Source organism: Eleutherodactylus coqui, chromosome 12 (assembly GCF_035609145.1).
Source record: "Eleutherodactylus coqui strain aEleCoq1 chromosome 12, aEleCoq1.hap1, whole genome shotgun sequence".
Classification (NCBI taxonomy): Eukaryota; Metazoa; Chordata; class Amphibia; order Anura; family Eleutherodactylidae; genus Eleutherodactylus; species Eleutherodactylus coqui.
In genome coordinates this window covers 89,829,270-89,845,520 of record NC_089848.1, presented here as the reverse complement: position 1 = coordinate 89,845,520, position 16,251 = coordinate 89,829,270, and the positions used below count along the sequence as shown (strand labels likewise).

The following is a 16,251-nucleotide window of genomic DNA, read 5'->3' as shown; positions in this document are numbered from 1 at the left end:
CTGTATTCTACCATAGCCTGTGCCTAATCTCTGGGTGTCTGTATTCTACCATAGCCTGTGCCTAACCTCTGTGTCAGTATTCTACTCTAGCCTGTGCCTAATCTCTGGGTGTCTATATTCTACCATATCTTGTGCCTAATCCCTGTAGTGTTTGTATTCTACCATAGCCTGTGCCTAATCTCTGGGTGTCTGTATTCTACCATAGCCTGTGCCTAATCTCTGGGTGTCTGTATTCTACCATAGCCTGTGCCTAATCTCTGGGTGTCTGTATTCTACCATAGCCTGTGCCTAATTCCTGTAGTGTCTGTATTCTACCATAGCCTGTGCCTAATCTCTGGGTGTTTGTATTCTACCATAGCCTGTGCCTAATCTCTGGGTGTTTGTATTCTACCATAGCCTGTGCCTAATCTCTGGGTGTCTGTATTTTACCATAGCCTGTGCCTAATCTCTGGGTGTTTGTATTCTACCATAGCCTGTGCCCAACCTCTGTGTCTGTATTCTACCATAGCCTGTGCCTAATCTCTGGGTGTCTATATTCTACCATATCTTGTGCCTAATCCCTGTAGTGTTTGTATTCTACCATAGCCTGTGCCTAATCTCTGTGTCAGTATTCTACCATAGCCTGTGCCTAACCTCTGTGTCAGTATTCTACCATAGCCTGTGCCTAATCTCTGGGTGTCTGTATTCTACCATAGCCTGTGCCTAATCTCTGTGTCAGTATTCTACTATAGCCTGTGCCTAATCTCTGGGTGTCTGTATTCTACCATAGCCTGTGCCTAATTCCTGTAGTGTTTGTATTTTACCATAGCCTGTGCCTAATCTCTGGGTGTCTGTATTCTACCATAGCCTGTGCCTAATTCCTGTAGTGTTTGTATTTTACCATAGCCTGTGCCTAATCTCTGGGTGTTTGTATTCTACCATAGCCTGTGCCTAATCTCTGGGTGTCTGTATTCTACCATAGCCTGTGCCTAATTCCTGTAGTGTTTGTATTTTACCATAGCCTTTGCCTAATCTCTGGGTGTCTGTATTCTACCATAGCCTGTGCCTAATCTCTGGGTGTCTGTATTCTACCATAGCCTGTGCCTAATCTCTGGGTGTCTGTATTCTACCATAGCCTGTGCCTAATTCCTGTAGTGTCTGTATTCTACCATAGCCTGTGCCTAATCTCTGGGTGTCTGTATTCTACCATAGCCTGTGCCTAATCTCTGGGTGTCTGTATTCTACCATAGCCTGTGCCTAATTCCTGTAGTGTCTGTATTCTACCATAGCCTGTGCCTAATCTCTGGGTGTTTGTATTCTACCATAGCCTGTGCCTAATCTCTGGGTGTTTGTATTCTACCATAGCCTGTGCCTAATCTCTGGGTGTTTGTATTCTACCATAGCCTGTGCCTAATCTCTGGGTGTCTGTATTTTACCATAGCCTGTGCCTAATCTCTGGGTGTCTGTATTCTACCATAGCCTGTGCCTGATCCCTGTAGTGTTTGTATTCTACCATAGCCTGTGCCTAATCTCTGGGTGTCTGTATTCTACCATAGCCTGTGCCTAATCTCTGGGTGTCTGTATTCTACCATAGCCTGTGCCTAATTCCTGTAGTGTCTGTATTCTACCATAGCCTGTGCCTAATCTTTGGGTGTTTGTATTCTACCATAGCCTGTGCCTAATCTCTGGGTGTCTGTATTCTACCATAGCCTGTGCCTAATCTCTGGGTGTCTGTATTCTACCATAGCCTGTGCCTAATCTCGGGGTGTCTGTATTCTACCATAGCCTGTGCCTAATTCCTGTAGTGTCTGTATTCTACCATAGCCTGTGCCTAATCTCTGGGTGTTTGTATTCTACCATAGCCTGTGCCTAATCTCTGGGTGTCTGTATTCTACCATAGCCTGTGCCTAATCTCTGGGTGTCTGTATTCTACCATAGCCTGTGCCTAATCTCTGGGTGTCTGTATTCTACCATAGCCTGTGCCTAATCTCTGGGTGTCTGTATTCTACCATAGCCTGTGCCTGATCCCTGTAGTGTTTGTATTCTACCATAGCCTGTGCCTAATCCCTGTAGTGTTTGTATTCTACCATAGCCTGTGCCTAATCCCTGTAGTGTTTGTATTCTACCATAGGCTGTGCCTAATCCCTGTAGTGTTTGTATTCTACCATAGCCTGTGCCTAATCTCTGGGTGTCTGTATTCTACCATAGCCTGTGCCTAATCTCTGGGTGTCTGTATTCTACCATAGCCTGTGCCTAAATAAAAATGCTGTGGTCTTGGAATGTAGCGCTACAAAAAATTCTAATAAAAGTGTTTATAGAGGTTGTATTATGTTTTTCCACTTTTGCACAATATAAATTTGGGGTTGTCATAATCGTACTGACCCGTAGAATAAGGTTCACGCAATACTTACACCACATGAGCACCATAAAAATAAATTCCAAAAAAATATGCTGATAATTTGCTTATTTTTCCATTGGACCCCCTGCAAAAGAAATTATAAAACTTATTCAATACTTTTTATGTACCTGAAACAAGTTCTTCATGTTTCATATTTCTCATAATTTGTATCCAGCTGTACATAAGTGCTGCCGGCGGTGTTATCCAGAGCCTTTCATGGTGATAACTGTTACAGTAAAGTCGGCGTGTCATCCTCTTAGCGGTAGATATATAGATTTCCTATCACATTTCCTCGCTTCTATTCTACTTGAAACAAGAGATTCAATATTTTTTTACAAGTGATGAGTTGAAAAGACAACTCGGTGTTCTGTAAAAATTCCTGTTCTTAAAGAGAATCTGTCTTAAAGACTGGTGTCACACTGTGTTAAGGGAGTTGTCCAAGATCAGAAAACATGGCTGCTTCCTTCCAGAAACCCTGCCACAAATGTCTGTTGGTTGTGTCTGGTATTGCAACTTGGCTTGTAGAGGAGGAATACAGCATGTGCGGCCGGTAAGGTCAATAGAAACAGGCTCTTAAAAGATGTTGGAACCAACCAAAAAGAGCACTATTCCCCAAAAATGGAGATAAAAGATCTCAGCAGGTTGTATTCCAACCAAGAAATATTAATCCCATTGGTTCTCTCTTATAACTCCTCCGAGGATGTGAGAGAGGTACCTTAAGGATATGATGAAAACATGAACCATCTTGTATCTGTTACCCTAAGAAATGCCTCTGAGTCTCACCAGATAGAAACCCTGGGCTACAGAATAAAAGCATGATGGGGCTTTCCTCTCTGGACAGAACAAACCTCCAAATGTTTAACCCTTTCCAATCCACTGTCTGACCTCTGAAGACATTATGATTTAAGGCTGTACAGCTCCGATGTTGGAAGACGTCCATCGGGGTTCTCTTACTATATACTGCCAGCCTCTCTGCTTTCGGAGCCTATCCAACGTGTCACCTCATGCAGTACTTGCTTTAGCCAGCAGATAGCGCCGTTGTATAACAGCAGAAAAAGAGTAAGCCCCCCTAGGAAAACCGGGATACAAATTGGATTGGAAAGGGTTAAGTCCTTCAATTTAAAAATTTCAAAAGGGGTCAGAGGGCGAGATCTGAGCTTGGTCTATAGATCTGATCCCGGGAAAAAGTCCTAAAGGGATTGGATAATCTTCTTGTTCGAGAAGCACCCATTGCTTGGAACGATGATGAAAGAGCCAGTCTTAAATATGCGTAACGTGGCAGAATGGTACAGTCAAAAGTTTGGTATGCCAAACCCTTCATTAGTTTTAGGATAAGCGAGTGTGCTAATCCTGATGCTTGGCATAGCAGCCTCCACACAGATGTAATAATAGTTTCTGCTCGGAATACGTAGCACTGTCAGCGCAAGCGGCAGCCTCTAGTGGGCGGCGTGCAGCCGGTCAGGTAATTCCACTTCTGCAGACCCAGATTTTTCGTCTGCAGGAATATGGGTCTGGTCCATTTTTTTTGTGTTTTTTCTATATTTTGCTACAACTGCTCTGAAATCGTAGCAAAATGCTGTGATCCTGCTGTGATTTTACCAGCAAAAGGAAGCATATGGAACATCTGTAAGCTGCATTAACCCTTTGCAATCCAATTTTGGATTCAGGGTTACCTAGGGGGCTTTTTTTCTGCCATTATACAATGGTGCTATCTGCTGGCTAGAGCCAGTACTGCAGTATGTGACCTGCTGGAAAGGCCCCCGATAACAGAGCGGCCAGTAATCTATAGTAAGAACACCCTGTCGGACGTCTTCCGACATCAGGGCTGTACGGCCTTCAATCAGAATGTCTTTAGACGTCAGACAGTGGATTGGAAAGGGTTAAAAGCCTGAAGAGTTTGACCGTGTAAAAGAGCATACTGTGTTTTTTGTCGCATGCGGGAATTGCGGGCGCAAAATGGATGATCAGATGAACCCATTGAAATCAATGGGTTCTATTCTCTGCGTATTGCGTACTCAAATACACACGCAAATACGTCTGTGTGAAGGGTCCCTGAATGTATCAGAGGAGGTGGTTTCACTGATTAGCAGAATGAAGGGGCAACGGTGTTGTACCCAGCATATCACCCATATGATGGAGCTGTGCTTGCAACTTGCCATGCCCGAGACCTGGACACATGAATGGCTAAGTCATAGAGCCATGCTTGTGTGGTCATTTCTGTGCCACTTACTGTAGTGAAGGAACAACGGTGCTCCAATGATTTCAGGTGCCCCTTTATGTCCATTGACCTTCTAGAGATTAGACTCCCACCAGTCATATACCGATGGCCTATTCTGTGGATAGGCCATCGTTAGAAAAACCTGGAAAACCCATTAAGACTGGACAATGACTTGACATTAAGATGTCCTTACTTAAACACATTTCTTAATACTCTTCCTGGACCTTGTCAAGGGCTTCAGGTAGTTGGTATGAAGTACAATTACATCAACGCGATCGCTGGGACTCCGCCACTTTGATCTACATTTACTGGATTTTAATCTGAGCGAGGAGTCGGTGAGCAGATAGTCTGTGAACCGGTTCCTCCTTGATATAACTTCTTTCTGTATTCTATTTTTCCTCCTTAGACACTTAAATACTGCAAAAGAAGGCTTTACAGAGGCCAGCCTGGGACTATTGGCAAACCAGAGGAAAAGGCAGCTATTGATTGGTCTGCTGAAGTCTCTGAGGACAATTAAAACACTGGTAAAGTCAACGGCGGCTGCTTTTATTATTTTGGGTTTATTGGCAGTTAATTCATCATTTCTTTCTTTTTTTTATCAGCAAAGAACGGACGTCCGTCTCAGCGAAATGCTTGAGGTAGGTGTATATGTATTTATCCGGAGCTCATTTGCATTTCAGTAGGTGAGATTAATTAGTTTTGTCTGTTGGCGCTGCACGGATGTAATACAAAGCATCCTCCTGAGCAGCCGCGGCAGTCGTAAAGGACACAAAGGTGTTCGCATTGTATAAGCAATTATTTACTGACAGAAGAGATTTATCGCTGATTTTTAGAACAACTTGCATTGTGGAGTATAGGCTTATTAAGATTCATCTGTCGTGACGCCAGCGGCACTTTAAATAAGGACATCTACAGTACATCAAGGGTGCACAACCATTTCTGGTCCGCGGGCTATAATGGCACATCGTTGCCAAGGTTCTCTCATCTGAGACATATGCCATAATAGTTTTATAGGTGGGGGTTACACTTTTTGGGACTCCCATCTACCAAAGTGTTTTTTTTATTCCATATTTTCTGGGGTCTTCTCCATAGGCTTCACTATAGGATAGCGGAAATGCCAGAAGAAACGCATGCATTAAATGCCACATAGTAAAATTCGCCATTCAAGATGCTTGAAACGCACGGGAGGTGATTTAATAAAACTGGTGTTTCAATCGCTGATCTTAATATGATTCTCGCTAGACCAGGATGCGCTCAATGTATGACAAGGCTCACGTCTAGAGATGAGCAAGCGTACTTGCTAAGGCAAACTACTCGAGCGAGTAGTGCCTTATGCGGGTACCTGCCCACTCGTGTCTAAAGATTCGGGTGCGGGCGGGGAAGAGCGGTGAGTTGCGGGAGTGAGCAGGGGGGAGCGGGGGGGAGAGAGTAAGAGAGAGATCTCCCCGCTGGCACCCGCATCTTTAGAGACGAGCAGGCAGGTACTCGCATAAGGCACTACTCGCTCATCTCTACTCACGTCTCCATGTATTAGGCGCTTCTCCGGCTGCCCATGTGCCTAGAAGCAAATCTACAGCAGCTATGAGCAGGAGTAGATTTCTAGTAGAATGTCATCAGGTTCTCGCATAAACTAGGCCGGCGCCATACGGACGTGTTTGCACATGCAAAGCGCAGAGAATAGAGCGCATTGATTCCAATGGGTTCCTTCACATACATGCTTTTTTCCTGTGCATTTTGGTCACCCCCCCCCCAAAAAAGCAGCATGCTCTATTTTCCCCATAGAAGTCAATTGGGATGCGCATGCACGTTAACGCAAGGATATATATAAAACGCTGTGTAATTGCGCAAGAAAAAGAACATCTAGAATTAATTCGCTATTGCAGTCAAAGCGTTTTTTTTTTTCCTTTACACAAATGAACATGCCTTTGCACGAACAAAAAGTACAGATGCTCATGTAACACTGTCCTTATACATAAATCTGTCTGGGTGGCCACACCCCTCCCGAAAGTTCATGTCCCGCTTTTAACCCTTTCCAATCCAATTTGTATCCTGGTTTTCCTAGGGGGCTTACTCTTTTTCTGCTGTTATACAACGGCGCTATCTGCTGGCTAAAGCCAGTACTGCATGAGGTGACACGTTGGATAGGCTCCGACAGCAGAGAGGCTGGCAATATACAGGAAGAGAACCCCGACGGACGTCTTCTAACATCAGAGCTGTACAGCCTTAAATCATAATGTCTTCAGAGGTCAGACAGTGGATTGGAAAGGGTTAAAATGGTTTAAGAGGTACAAGAGTGCTTTTGTATGTAACGATTATCATTCAAAAAAAACAACCACTCAAATGAGTGAAAGTGAACAATAATTATTTGATCTTAACGAGAACCAACAATGAATGAGAATCATTCGCTTTTTGTTTATCTATTTTATGCAGGAACAAAAAACGCTGTTGGCTCGTTCACTTATTGTTCAGTTTTAACAGCGCTTGTTCAGGCCCTCTCATTCACTTTTACAGGGACTGAACGATTCTCACTTGAACGAGCCAACTGCTTGTCTCTTCTCTCTGAGCTTTGTTCTTCTCTCTGTCTTTCTTCTCCGCTAACACTCCAGAATGACTTTGCTTTAAGTACTCACACTTCAGCTGTCCTAGCTTCCCATTGCACTGGCTTTTCTCCTTGTTCCTCCCCAGCGTCTCTTAAGCTGGCGCTTAGCTCTGTACTTGGATGACTCTTGGACCCAACCACAGGCTCAGACCTTAAGAAAAGATGCTCAGGAGAGACTACTGACTCCGCCCACTACTCTCTTTTTATACCCTCTCTCTCACCCAATTCTGAACTAGGGCAAAGTGGACTATCCAATCCCAGAACTAGCTAGGGGTGATTGTCAGGCACTACAGCAGGTGAGAGTGAATTCTGCAGAATCATGCAGAGTTTGGTTGTAGGAACACTTTCTATTAATCCATTATTGACCATTTAAAGTCACACGTACCCAAAGAATGGAGGAATATGAACAATAACATAATATTTCACAATTATTATACATTACATTAAAACCTGATAGTAAGGCTCTAGTCGGCACAGGAAATGCTGGAGTACCCAACTCTGGAGTACTACATATAGACTACGGCATGTATTCCTATTTAAAGTAATGGGATGTGGCTTCCTCAACACGGTTCCTCTGCAAATTCTACAGCCAAAATCTGCCATGTGAACATACAGTGTTCTAGCAGTTTTGCCTCTTCAACCTGCTGGCAATATCCGCCTTACATGTACGGCGCTGGCATGTGGTAGGCGCTGTAGCCCTGTCAAGCAATGTCAGATTCCCACCAAATATTAATGCTCCAACTCCTTTACTGCAAAAATGGACAAAAAAGGGAGAGGGACCCAGAATCCAATCTTATTATAATCAAACTCAAAAATGCTCTTGCCACAAGCAATAACTAGGAATCGGACCCCTTTAAAATATAACTATTGAATTACGCAAAGATTGTACATAGAAACGAAGATATGTAAATCCCTGTGCATGCTGCACACCTATATACTTTGTATTGCGGTTTATTATTATCCACATTGTCAGTGTTATCCCATATTCAGATAGCTGTCAGTCTATGGCTGAAGTTATATTTGCATGCGTTATTCAGCAGGTCCGTACTGGAGAGGATGATCAAATGGTCAAATAATAAACGGGGCACGCATTTCCCATAGAGACCAATAGCACCAAATAAATTCTCCAAGCTGGAGGTACAGGGAAGCCCCCAGAGCGCTGCCTATAGCATCTGACTAAATAATTGGATCGTCAGAACCTGCTACACCATCCTGCAGCATTTAACATGGAGGGAAACTGCACGACTGTCTAGCTACCTTGTTCCTCCCCCCCCCCAAAAAAAGCCCTACCCTGATAATAAGCCCTACTCCTATTTGTTTTCTTTTGTGGGTGAGGGTTGGCTTGAATTATAAGCCCTCTCATGAAAATAAGCCCTAGCAAATTGAAAAAAAATAGCATCAATACTCACCTAGCCAGCGGCGTCTGAGTCTCTTGCTCTGGTCCCCGGGGCTGCGGCAGGTTGCCGTGTCCTCTGAACTGACACAGAACTCTTCTGGTGATGGGGCTTTGAATCTCCCGCCTCCAGAAAGCAAGTGCTGTGATTGGATCGAGCGCCAGCCAATCAGAGCCGGATCTCGATCATTCACAGGCGTTCAGTGAATGACATCACTGAATGGCTGTGATCGGATCCTCGAGCGCCGGCTCTGATTGGCTGAGCCACGGCGCTCGTGAGCCAATCACAGCACTCGCTTGCTGGAGGTGGGGGATTCAAAGCCCCATCACCAGAAGGAAAGTTCTGTGTAAACACCGAGGACACTGCAGCCTGCCGCATCGCCGGTGGAGATCAGCAGCGCCAGGGACCCAGATTCCGCGGACCAGGTGAGTATAACCCCGCCTCCCACCCTGAAAATAAGACACTGTGCCTCTTTTGGGGAAACATGGTCTAGTCTGAGTAATAGCGACCTACCTAAAGGGTTAATAGCATGGGATAGCAATGCCTGCGGTCTAATACTGATATTAAAAGATGAAACGGAGCTCTTCCAACATGCTTCGCCACCTAAGTGGCATCTTCAGGGGAATATAGGAGCCATTATTGTAAAAATGGTCTTGGTCCTTTACGGATTAACCGCTTAAAGGGGTTCTCAGTTTTAGAAAATCACGACTGCTCTCTTCCAAAAACTGCAACAGTCCTGTCTGTGTGTTACTACAGCTCAGTCCTATTTACGTCAGTAGAGCTTAGCTGCCATACCACCTAAAACCTATAGGCAGGTGTGGCGCTGTTCATGGAAGACAGCTGCCATATTTTTCTTAACTCGGACAACCTGTTTAAAGACCTCCACTGCAGGCATGAGTCCTACAAGGACCTGCTGCCTACTAATGTGACGCCCACCCCCTTTCTTCTATGTTCTAGGATGGGCTTTCCCAGGATGCACGGATGGCAGACATTTTTTTTACATTCACGGAGAACCCCTTTAAGGCCAAAAATGACGCGGACTTCAAGAGGTTAAGGGAGTTTTGTCTACAGAGCAGCCTATAATAATAAACCTTGTCTTTATAAAGCACTCTCTTCTCCGATGATGGCCGATCCTGCGATGTGATGGTGTCATCCGTAGAGACAGTCTGTCACTAGAGCGCTGGCGGCAGGCGAATGCAGTGCCGAACGCCATGTGATTGTGGTAGCGCATGATTGTTTGCTGGGCTGTGTAGATCAGGGTTCCCCAACTCCAGTCCTCAGGGACCACCAACAGGTCATGTTTTCAGGATTTCCTCAGTATTGCACAGGTGATGTAATTATTGTCGGTGCCTCAGACATTGCCACAGGTGTGCTTACCATAGGATATCCTGAAAACATGACCTGTGGTGGTCCCTGAGGACTGGAGTTGGGGACCTCTGGTGTAGATGACACTTCATTAACCGGAAAACTATAGCTGGGGGGGGTGGGGTGAAGAATCTCCTCAAAGCCGAGCGCGTTTTTTTTTTTTTATGTTTTTGCATGTAATATATAATCAGCTTAGAATTAGCTCTGTAATCATCCTGCCATCCAGATCTGTTTAATTACTGCAGCTCTTTATCCTGCCCATCATCCGTTTCATTGATTCAATTCCCCAGATGCCCAGCGCCAGCCTCTAATATATGGGCAGCTTTACATAACTCTGGCGCTCGGCTCTATAAATCACTTCATGCCAGACCTGGAAGTTACAGCATTATGATGGGACCGCAGATTTATGTCTAACACCGTTTTAGAAGGATCTGCAGACACGTTTTATTTGCCTGTATGGCCTCGGCCGTATATTTTTGCCATTTTGATTACAATTCTTCCCCTTTTTGGTCCCTCACGACTCATCACAGCCGACCGACCCGCAGGATTTAATTCAGTTTTTCTTTATTATATACAACGTTTTATGTTGGTGACGGGTAAAATTGTGTCCATCACTTGTTACACAGTTAGTAACACTTTGCAACGATCCAGCAGTGCCTGCAGCGGTCAGGATGCTGGGGGTTGTAGTTTCACAATAGCTGGAGAGCCGCAGTGTTACAGAATTTACAGTTAGGACTACTCCACTTGGGATGATTGTCGGGCACACAAGTCATTCCAATGGCTATTGGCCAAGGGCTTTCGCACAGGTGCTCGCCACAGATCTCTTCTCACCTCCCACCTCCATTCACTGTGATCAGGCAGTCATTAGAAGGCGTGCGACTGCCTTTTTACAACTGAGCAAGAAGTCGCTGACTAGTCGCTTCATTTCAGGGAGCTGAAACGAGTCACTAGCGACTATTGAGCAATTTGCTAATTGGGTGCCCTGTTGGGTCTTGTGTTTACACGGGTCAACTATTTGGCTGATGGTTGTGCCGTGTAAAGCGACCCTTAGGGCAATGACAGATCTTAGTCCATTGGAAGTAAACAGCAAACTGTTCTTTCGAATCACAGATCTTGAAAACTGTGACAAATTTATGGCATATATTAGAAAATTGCCTCATTTTTCATTCTAGAAAAAATTACCTTTTATTTTCTAAAAAAGTGCAACGCCCCTTTAAATGGAATCCATTTATTTAAGGAGGATCTGTCATGGAAGAAGACCAGCGAGGCTGGATGCATAACTTTGCAGCCATTGACTCTATCCCCATTTTTTTTTCTATTCTCTCCTCCATTCCTCTGGACTGGCTCTTTTTCGGTCCGGTTTCTAGCAACATCAATATGTCAGGTGGGCGGTCCCCACTGTCCGGATGATATAAGACTTGATTGACAGTCTGACAGTCTTGATAATGAGCTGTGGGGACCGCCCAGTTGACACATTAACCGCATCAGAAGCCAGATCTAAGAAGAGTCCATCCAGGGGAACAGAAGGGAGTATGAAAAAAAGTGTCAATAGAGTCTGTCGGACCATGGCTGCCCTGCTGACAATACTATTGACGACCTATTCTCAGAATAGATCATGAATAGTTGATCGCCACGAACCCACGCTCGGTATCCCCACTGTCGGTGCAGTGGGATTGGATGTCGTCATTGAGGTCGGAGGTGGAAGCGTCATGGAGGTCTTCACTCCCACTGAAGTCAATGGGAGCTCTGCCTCTTGTTAAACTTCTGCATCTGACACCGGTGTCGGAGCTTTAGTGTGTGATAGGATGCTTCCATCTCTGACCCTGATGTCGGACTCCACTGCACTGACAGCAATCAACTGATCGTTGGGGATCCCAAGTGTCAGGTCCCGGCTATCAACTATTGATGACCTCTTCCGAGAATAGGTCATCAATGGTATTTGCCCAGAAAACCCCTTTTAAGGGTAGATGCATCTTTATTTCTTGATCACAAAGTTTTAATGGTATCCTATAGCCAATATTCATTGTCTGCCATAGATTAAATGTCTTCTTGATGGATCCCCAGCAATCCCGTGAATGGGGAACACTGAAAGTCCCATGTGAATGGAACGGAGGTGAGCATGCTTCACCGGTGCTCCATTTACTTCTTTTAATCAGATTTGCCATCCATTTGGATGGCCTATTAATTGCTGAATAGCTGTCCGCTCGTTGAGCAGTAATTTCTCTGTCAAAATCCCCTAGTAATGTTTTCCGTAGGGCCAGTCTCAATTTATGTAATTCGGTATGTGTGTTTTGGTCTGGGGAAACTTTTAAAAGGGATTCCTTCAGTTGTATTTGGGTTAGAATTTCATCTGTTTTTTTTGTTTTATCTCTTTTGTATTTGGAGCCTAGTTTTATTAAAATTCCTCTTATGTATGCCTTATGGGCGGTCCACACCATTGCTGGGTCTGTTTGTGGGATGGCATTGAATTTAAAGTATTCAGTTAATGCTTCTTGTATTTTTTCCCTGTATTTGGGAATGCTCATTAAATAAGTGTTATTCCTCCATGATTTAGTCGGTGCTCCAAGGCCCCTTACATTCAGTGTTGTTATGATTGGTGCGTGGTCGGACCAAGTAGCCGTCCCAACCTCCGCTTTTTGTATTGATGCTAAGAGTTTCCTCTCAACTAGACATAAGTCTATGCGCGAGAAGGATCTGTGTCTATTTGAATAGTGTGAGTATTCTTTTGCAGAGGCGTTGGAGCACCGGAACGTATCATAAAGCGCATTTTTGTGTAGCCATTCTCCCAGGGTGGCATTTCTTTTAAGTTTTGGGTTTGTAGTGTCGAGTTCTCTATCAGGTACTAGGTTGAAGTCACCATTTATCATTATTGGACCTTCCGCTACTTGGTTAATTTTTTTTTTGAGTTTGTTAAGAAAATTAATTTGCTTTGAATTTGTTACATATGTGTTTACTAAGGTTATTTTTGTATTCCTAAGGGAACCTACTAAGATTAAATAGCGACCCTTCGGGTCACCAATCTGTTTATCGATGGTGAACGGAGCTCTGTCTCGGAATGCCACCATCACACCCGCCTGTTTTTTTGGGGCACAAGCAAATAAGACCTGCGGAAACATTCTATGGGACATTCTGCTTTTATCTACTTCTAACAAGTGGGTCTCCTGGATACACATAATGTCAACATTTTGCATAATTGCCTCTTTCCACGCAGATCTTCTCTTGAATGGCAAGTTCAAGCCGTTGGCGTTAAGCGATAGGACTTTCACCGCCATGTGGATGGTGGGTGGCGGCAAAGTTGGAGACTTGGGAATTCCAGTGATGCGCGAATGCCTGAGGAAACAAAATAACAAAAAAAAGAGAACCAAACAATATCCTCATTTTGTATAGGGCCAGAACACACGGATGCGTTTGGCGTGAGAGTCAGAATGTTGAGGATTAAACTGACAAATACAGGGCAAGTTAGAACTTGCATTTTTCGGTGGGGGGAGAAAAAGTTCAGCTGTCTTGAGCAGGCACTTCATGAGACGTTGTCTTGTATCTATTGGAGGTGAGGTCTTCTGAATCATTCCGGGGGTGAGGAGCTCCGGCTGGTGTGATGCTGGCGTCTGTTTTTTTCTGTGTTGGCGTTTGTATAGGATAAATTTTGCAGTGTAATTCCCCAAGAGTTTAGGGTGTCTGTCGCAGATTTAGGGTCTTGGAGGATATGGGTCCTTCCTTCTTTTGTAACTATAATTTTTGTGGGAAATCCCCATTTGTACTGGATATTGGCTTTCCTTAAGGAGGCAGTGATCGCTGCGAAGCTTCTCCTCGCTTCCAAGGTGGATTGCGATAGGTCCGCGAATATTCGCAATTCAGAGTATGGGTTTGGCAGGGGTTGGAGCTTTCTTGTTGCGTTCATTAGGGCTTCTTTTGCGCCAAAATAATGAATTCGAGCTATAACGTCTCTGGGGTATTCCTCTTTAAGGAATTTTGGGCGCGGTAATCTGTGGGCCCTATCTATCTTGAATTCTTGCATTGGCGTGTTGGGAAGCATGGTCTGCATAAATCGTGTAATGTAGTTTACGATTTCCGCATTGGAGACATTTTCGGGTATCCCTCTTATTTTGACGTTGTTGCGTCGATTTCTATCCTCTAAATCGGATAGTTTGAGTTGCAGTTTGTTAACTTTTTCTTCTAGATCGTAGTGGGAGTCGATTAATGAGTTATGCGAGCCCACCACTTCCTCCATTTTTTTATCATGTTTTTCTATTTTGTTGTTAATGTCCCGAATGGAGGAGTTTACTGTCGAGGTTAACATTGAAATGTCTGCTTGTATGGTGTTTCTCAGCGCCAACACTATTTCCTTTATATACAGCTCAGTCACCGGTGCTCCATTTACTTCCATGGGACGAAGGGAGATGGCCAAGGACATTGGTCTAGCTCATTCACATCCTAATGTTTCCCATCTCAAGTTTTGCCAGCCGTAAAGCCAAAGAGACTTCAATTGTTGTTCTGTTGTCTGTTTGAAGGAAGAAGATTACCCCGGAGCCATCCAACTCTGCTTGGAGTGTCAGAAAGCAGCAAGTACATTCAAACACTACAGCTGTATAAGGTACATCTTATTGGGGGGCGCCGATTGTTTCATCTCGATGTCTATATGGTGATACTGTATCACGGTGTAATAGAGCAGCACAGCCCATGCTATCCCTCCATCCTAAATTGTCTTTACCGCAGAAACTCTTCCTAAATCTTTAGCTCTGTTATAGCTGGGATTCTTAAGAACCAATCGGAATTCAGCCTTCATATTTTTAACCCAATTAAAAAAATGAAAGAAGAGATCTGATTGGCTGCTATGAGCCCAGTGACTCTATGATCGCACTAGCTCCACAGATAATGGGGACAGAAAGTGTTGTTCTAGGCACACATGTAAGGAAGCTTTTATCATAGGAATACTGCAACTTCTAATAAACAGGAATGAAGTGCTTCGAAAATGTTTTTACCCCTTTAACCCTTTAAAGACATGGCCTATTTTGACGTTGAGGGTGCATCGATTTTTGGGGGATTTTCATCTCCACTTTTCGAAAGCAATAATTTTTTTTATTTTTCTACTGACATGGCCGTATGAGGACTTGTTTTTTGTGTGGCGAACTGTAATTTTTTATGATCGCAGGGAGAGAAGCCACATCAATTCTGCCATTGTTTTTTTGTGGTTTTTTTTTACAATGTTAATCATGTAGCATAAATTACACAATACATTTTTTCTGTGGGTCGGTACGATTACAACTAGAGATCAGCGAGCGTACTCGCTAAGGCAAACTACTCGAGCGAGAAGTGCCTTATGCGAGTACCTGCCCGCTCGTCTCAAAAGATTCGAGTGCCGACGGGGGAGAGCGGTGAGTTGCGGGAGTGTGCAGGGGGGGAGAGAGTGAGAGACCTCCCCAACCCCCCCCCCCCCCCCGCCCCTTGCCGCTTTCCCCCGCCATTCCCTGACCCCCGCCGGCACGTCCAAGAATAGGGCATGCTGCAATTTATGTATTTATTTTTTACTCAGACATTTAACATGCGGGCCATGTCCTTGAAGCTGAGGGCTGTGTGTGTGCTTCTATTGATCTCTATGGGGGCGCATCCACACAGCCTTCAGCTTTCAATCCGATGACATGGTCTGAGCTCTGAACGCTTAGTACACGCAAGCATCGGGAGGCAAGTAAGTATAAAGCTTACCTCCCTGCACTCCTGGGAACCTGCCCCATGAGCACTATAACTTAGTTTATGGTGCTCATAGCTGGTGAAAGGTTCCTTTAATGATTATTAGCTGAACATATTGTATGTCCAAAAGCACATTTCTCACCCAGTTCATGATATGAAGCATATTCAGGTTTATTTGGTGATCTTTCCTCTGACTTCAGGCCGTGGCTTCAGGCCTCTGCCCTTCAGGCCCCTGTGTCAGGCCTTCTGCCCTCAGGCCCCGGCGTCAGGTCTCGTCCGTCTGGCCCCAGGCTTCGGCCCTCTGCCGTCAGGCCACGGCTTCAGGCCTCACCCTTCTGCCCTCAGGTCGCAGCCTCGGCCCTCTGCCCTCAGGTCGCGGCCTCTGCCCTCTGTCTTCAGGCCCCGGCTTCATTCCTTGGCCTTCTGTCTTCAGGCCCCGGCTTCATTCCTTGGCCTTCGGTCCTCAGGCCCCGGCTTCATTCCTTGGCCTTTTGTCCTCAGGCCCCGGCTTCATTCCTTGGCCTTTTGTCCTCAGGCCCCGGCTTCATTCCTTGGCCTTCTGTCCTCAGGCCCCAGCTTCATGCCTCGGCCCTCTGCTCTCGGGCCCCGGTTT

General features: G+C 45.0%; 1 protein-coding gene across 2 annotated transcripts in view; it reads left to right on the top strand.

The window, feature by feature from the left end:
• VPS50 (VPS50 subunit of EARP/GARPII complex) overlaps window positions 1–16,251 on the top strand; it is a 185,871-nt gene that overhangs the window by 63,195 nt on the left and 106,425 nt on the right. For both annotated transcript variants that reach the window (XM_066585550.1, XM_066585549.1), the window contains exons 7-9: window positions 5,002–5,119; window positions 5,198–5,233; window positions 14,462–14,544. In XM_066585550.1, coding sequence (XP_066441647.1) covers window positions 5,002–5,119; window positions 5,198–5,233; window positions 14,462–14,544 — 237 coding nt within the window. The remainder of the gene's footprint in view (window positions 1–5,001; window positions 5,120–5,197; window positions 5,234–14,461; window positions 14,545–16,251) is intronic.